Here is a 6,007-nt window from a genome sequence, read left to right on the forward strand (position 1 = left end):
CGCACATTTAATCCATTGCACTACCTAACTTCACTCACATTTGCTAAAGACCATAGGAATCCCTTTAAAGACAATAAAAACAGGCAGATGGGAGTCCCCTTAAAGACTGTGCACATGGACAGGTACCCAGTGTAATACTTCATTCGTAATACGGTATTCCCGTGTTATTATAGCTTTGCAATGTAAAGGAGCCAGTCTGTACTGCAATGTGTGATCGAATGTGAAGTGTGGGCCAGAAAAGTGATAAAATAGATTTGTTTTTCTCCATTAAATCTTCCCAACTAAGCAATAAACGTCCATGACTGACTACCAGGAAGAACAGACAAATGAAATCGCTGCTTTGGAATCGATTTATCCGGAGGAATTCTCAGGTAGCGCACCGCGAGTTTAATATGAAGTTTTTCCCCATGCAACTCACTCAGTCATGTCAGTCATGCAAAGTGTGCAGAATGACAATTTAATTGTTGGCGATTGTGAAGTGTTGCCTTGGGACCCTCTTTTATTCATTTTAGTTCTTAGAGTGTGTACTCAGTTCAAAATGACTTTAGCAACCTTCTTTTTAATGTCCCTATGTTTTATTTTTTATTTTGAACAGTATTTTCCGGTAGAAATTGAAAGTTTCTAATCTTAGCTGAACCATGGAGCTATAAATTATAATTAATTAAAAAAGGATGCTGATTTTTGTAGGCCTATTGGATGCTTTGCAAAATCCACGCAGTGTATTAACCATGGGACTGTTAATTAATGTATCTTAAATTTTATTCCTTTTTGTTTTTAGTGCTGTCGGATGATCCACATAGCTTCCGCATCACTGTGCGTTCAGAGGATACCGGAAATGAGGAAGATGGTAGGTCATAACTACACCCCCTTCTTCATCATAAGCCCCACCCCTTCTCTGTCAAACATCTTAACTTCAATGTTTTTTTTGCAAGTGTGAACGCACTTTTCTGCAGTTACCTTATTATACTTGGTTTCATTTTTTTAATTGACCATCATCAGAGATCTACAGTGCAACCCTCGAGTTTACCTACACACCAACCTACCCAGATGAGGCCCCTCTATACGAGGTGACAGAAGACGGGAATGTGGAGGAGGAAGATCGAGATAAAATCACAGAAATACTGCAACAACAGGTATGGATTCCTGCATTGCTAGACCCTCATATATACTCCTTCATACAGGGTATATTTATAGGAAGTGTATTGCATGGACCCTCCATATCTGCCATACAGAGTCGTGGTTGAGTCCATCACAAGTCCTCACAAGTCCATAACATGTTCATCACAAGTCCATCACAAGTCCATCACAAGTCCTAACAAGTCCATCACAAGTCCATTACAAGTCCTCACAAGTTCATCACAATACAAGTTCATAACAAGTCCTTACAAGTCCATACAAGTCCATTAAAAGTCCTCACAAGTCCATTACAAGTCCACTACAAGTCCATCACAAGTCCTCACAAGTCCTCACAAGTCCATCACAAGTCCTCACAAGTCAATTACAAGTCAATCACATGTCCTCACAAGTCCTCACAAGTCAATTACAAGTCCTCACAAGTCAATTACAAGTCAATCACATGTCCTTACAAGTCCATCACAAGTCCTCACAAGTCCATTATAAGTCCATCACAGGTCCTCACAAGTCTTTCACGAGTCCTCACAAGTCTTTCACAAGTCCTCACAAAGGTATTCTGTTGTTACAGTTTAGCTCCCGTTACTTGTGACAGAACTTGTGAATTGACTTGTGATTTGCTTGTGACCAGACTTGTGAGGGACACGACTACAAACACTGCTGCATAAGGCTGGGCATAAGAGTAGCAATCCTGTGATAAGTGAATGAGTTCCAAGTCAGGATATCAGCATGCTCAGCAGACTTTGTGTCACAAAAATCTCCCTGAATTTACAAAGATGAATGAAAATCATAAAACAGATTCTATTGTTTATATTAGATTTCTCATACTCTATCAGCCTTTTTTCAGAAACGGTGGACACAATATTTAGAGTGGCTACACCCTTTGACATTTCCCCTAAGATAAACCCACTCTAAATAGCAGCCTCCTATTGTGTGCACCATGTCTCAACAAAGCCTAATGGTCCTTTGTACAATGAGAAGTTTGAATTTTTTTCATTCTTAAGATTGAGGAGAATCTGGGCATGGCAATGGTGTTCACACTCGTCTCAGCTACGCAGGAGTTCCTCAACAACAAAGTGGATGAAGACCAAAGAGTTCAGATGGAGGAGAAGAGACAACAAGAGGAAGAAGAAGACAGAGTAAAAGAGGAAGAGGTATAAAGAAAAGAGACGGGAAAGTTGGAACTCTGGGGGAAAAAATCTAATAATAAACCAGTGAAAATTTTAATATTTTGTCCTTCACTGCTGTATATTTTTTGTCAGCATTGTATACTCAGTGCATTCAAAGTGCTTGCAAGAAAAAAATATTCACAACCTCACTCAACTGGGATTCGAACCCATGACATTTAGCTCACGAGAGCACACGCCTTGACTACTCAACCAGACAACCACCGAGCTTGCCGGGGTCCGCTGGCAGGTTCGAATCTGCTACAGCAGTAGGTATCCCCAATCAAAATTGCATCGGGCAAGATAATCAACCTGTGCTGAAGTTAGTGGGACAAATTTTAGGGAAAAAAAGGGCAAAAAACAAAACTTGGCATACTAAGTTGCTTATTGTTGTATTGTGGTGGGGTGTAGGTAGTTACGTTTTCATCTTCTGCAGAAATCAGTAAAAGCAACCATCATGTGCCAATTTTAACAGAATATATCAGCTGCAGGGAGGTGTCCTATTCTCGTCACCCCTGAAGTATTTCTCTTTTGTTTACCAAACCGAACAATCATTGTCAAGTATTTCAACTTTTCACCCGCAATGGTTTCTACATCACAATGACAATTTAAGCTAACCCCATGACAATCCTTTTCACAATTCTTGGTCTGTAGGCGCAGAAATTAAAAGGGACACTTGTGACGATTGAGTCATTCCTGGCCTGGAAGGACAAGTTTGACCAGGAGAGGTTGATGGCGAAAAAGAAGAAAACTACTGGAGAACAAACAAAGAAACTCTCGGGTAATGCAGCCTCTTCTTGAAACGGAACATGGCCATAAGCACCAGCATCTTGAAAATGGAACATTCCAGATTTGGCCATAAGCCCCGCCCTCCTGAAATGGACCATTCCAGATTTAGCCATAAGCCCCCCCTTCCTGAAATGGACCATTCCAGATTTGGCAATAAGCCCCACCTTACTGAAATGGACCATTCCAGATTTGGCCATAAGCCCACACTCCTGAAATAGACCGTCCCGGATTTGGCCATAAGCCCCGCCCTCCTGAAATGGACCATTCCAGATTTGGCCATAAGCCCCGCCCTCCTGATATGGACCATTCCAGATTTGGCCACAAGCCCACCCTTCTGAAATAGACCGTTCCAGATTTGGGCAGTAAGCCATGCCCTCCTGAAATGGACCATTCCAGATTTGGCAATAAGCCCACCCTTCTGAAATAGACCGTTCCAGATGTGGCAATAAGCCCCACCCTCCTGAAATGGACCATTCCAGATTTGGCCATAAGCCCCGCCCTTCTGAAATGGACCATTCCAGATTTGGAAAATCTCCTGTGGTCACCTGACCAAAGGTTGTGATCTAATTGGTCGAAGCGCAAGTTTGATTGACAAGCTGGAAGGTTCCATTCTTCTTGGAAACCAGTTATACTAGGACCTGATCAAAACAATGATATTGAGAGATCTATCTTGATGTTGATTTTCCATTGCAGGAAAGGAGCTGTTTGAGAAGGATCATAATTTGTACGAGTCTGACATGGCCCTGCTTGATGAAAGTAAGTCATTCCATATCAAATCTGTCTTATAAGAAATATTCCGCATTACTCAAATATAGGTTTGCAAGTTTCCAATTACAAGGTTGATAGCCACCTGGGGGAGGGATTCAGAGAAAGGTGTTGGGGACAGAAGAGTAAGGAAGAGATTTGAATTTTTTTCAGGATTACTTGGTGAACCCAGGGAAAATACTCTGCACTTCTTGTTTGCCTGTGTGAGAAAATGTAGAAAACAATGTGTAAGAAGTGAAGAGGCAAATAATGCTAGAACCTTGGTTCCTGTGATTGCAGATCAAGAAGTTACTTTAACAATTCCTTGACAAAGTTCAGCTAAAACTTTGTATCTCAATGAAGCTCATATCATTCACAAAGAAGACCAACTGATGTATGTATCAAAACAAAGTCTCAATGGATTCTAATACATTGTAATGTCTACACATTTTCGGGAAGAAACTTCAGTTTAAATGTCGACTGCTAAGTCTCTGTTGCTCTTTTTTTCCCCCCTCTCAGATGACAGAGTGGAGGTTGACGAATCGCTCTTCCAAGAGATGGATGACTTGGATCTTGAACTTGAAGATGAGGACTAGATGGACACTGGGGCAAAGATATGGAACATAGGCCTAATCCTACACAATTAATTTAAAGCAATCATCTACTCACATAATTGTTAATGGGAAACCACAGATTTCTCTACTCAAAGCAGCAGCATCGTGGTGTAATTTTCCCCACATGGGGGGGGGGGGGGGGGGAGGGAATGACAAACCACAGTGGTTTACATTTTAATCACTGCACAGCCCGGAAGTCACCAGTATGTTTTTCTATCAAAAGAACCTGGATTTTAAGTAACAGACTGGATAGTACATGAATTGTAATCGAGTCAGTCACAAGTCAGGCTACAAGCAACAGGGAATGTGAACAGCTTTGTCGTTTCATCTTAGAATTGATAACTTGTGATTTACCGGTGATTGTTTTGAGTACAACTGTGGGTAGTGTGGCTTAACCCTAACTCCCTAGTGTCTTTTACTAAGTACTGGACCAAGTCCGCCAAAATCCATCACTGACCCTGCTTCACATAATGCTTTAGGACAAAATCCGCTGAAATCCACCACAAGACCACAAGTAAAGGTGGATTTTGATGGACTTGGTAGTCATGGCTTGCCTACCAAAATGGGGAATGGATTTTGATGGATTGGGGAAGGTTGTCTAGATAGAGTTAAAGCATATAAGCGTGAACCTTTCAGAAAGTGATATACTTCCAGTACAGTTACAAATAAAACTTTTATGACATAAACGAAATGAAAGGTTGACTTAGTTAGCGTTTGGTCATTTTTGTGCCAACTTGTTTGATGTGTGTTGTGTAGTGTCGAAGAATGTTCATAGTTGCACCGAGGTAATTGTACAGTTGACTGTGGGATCAACTGGCTGGTTTTTGAAATATGCTTGATGATCCTGAATGAATTTCCCTCTCAGTACCCATGTAAATACGTTGATAAATAGTCCCTCAAAACAAGTTCCGAGATGGTAAATTATAAAATGTTGATTAAAGCTACAGTCCATCAATTGCAGCTATCCAAAAAGTAACTGACGTAATTAATGTTGAAAAAAACAATGGTTGAAAGAGTAAAGGCACTAAACTCCCTGTGAAATTATTCTTTCTGGCAAGCTGTCATTTTGAAGAAATCAACGAAAGAAGGCCTTTCCAACTCCAACGGTGCGTCTTGAGACGCACCGTTGGAAATTTCCATTAGTAGTTCGTTTTTTAAGTTCGGCAAATCGCGCGTAAGCGTTGGCATGACGCGCGGTTGCTATAATTCGTCGGATCGGTACGCGACATCACGTAGCTGCAATCGGCTCAGTGAGAACGTGTCTCAGACTCTGAATTCAGGCCCAATTCACAACATGATTCAGCAACTTTTGATTTGAAATCGAGATCCTTGAATGCCGTTTTTCTCGGAATATTTCTGGTAATGAAACCAAGGATTCCTCAAAAGCACCCTAGGCACTGTAGCTCGCAAGCCTGAAGAAACCTGTGGAGAGAAGACAATGAGAAGAAATTACAGTTTTAGAAGTGGGAGGAAAATCCCAGAATATTCTAGCGAAAACCCATGGAATCAGGCATGGAATCAGGCAGGGACTGAAAACCCAATCCACATATTGGCCCGGGGCGG

At 41.4% G+C, this 6,007-nt stretch overlaps 1 protein-coding gene across 1 annotated transcript; it reads left to right on the top strand.

Annotated features, from left to right (window-relative positions):
• Positions 1-170: 170 nt before the first annotated feature.
• LOC119722082 (RWD domain-containing protein 1-like) lies at positions 171-4,592 on the top strand. Its single transcript, XM_038192099.1, has 7 exons — positions 171-371; positions 779-847; positions 1,000-1,133; positions 2,136-2,285; positions 2,952-3,078; positions 3,780-3,842; positions 4,350-4,592. Exons 1-7 carry the CDS (start codon positions 299-301, stop codon positions 4,424-4,426), a joined length of 693 nt encoding a protein of 230 aa, XP_038048027.1. The 5' UTR covers positions 171-298; the 3' UTR covers positions 4,427-4,592.
• The last annotated feature ends 1,415 nt before the right edge of the window (positions 4,593-6,007 follow it).

This window comes from Patiria miniata, unplaced genomic scaffold (assembly GCF_015706575.1).
Source record: "Patiria miniata isolate m_02_andy unplaced genomic scaffold, ASM1570657v1 HiC_scaffold_14, whole genome shotgun sequence".
Lineage (NCBI taxonomy): Eukaryota > Metazoa > Echinodermata > Asteroidea > Valvatida > Asterinidae > Patiria > Patiria miniata.

Bases quoted from the DNA above. Each gene is read 5' to 3' on its own strand.
- LOC119722082 (XM_038192099.1), top strand. From the start codon at position 299: ATGACTGACTACCAGGAAGAACAGACAAATGAAATCGCTGCTTTGGAA. The intron at 372-778 runs GTAGCGCACCGC...TTTTGTTTTTAG, and splicing joins TTATCCGGAGGAATTCTCAG to TGCTGTCGGATGATCCACAT. The intron at 1,134-2,135 runs GTATGGATTCCT...TTCATTCTTAAG, and splicing joins CAGAAATACTGCAACAACAG to ATTGAGGAGAATCTGGGCAT.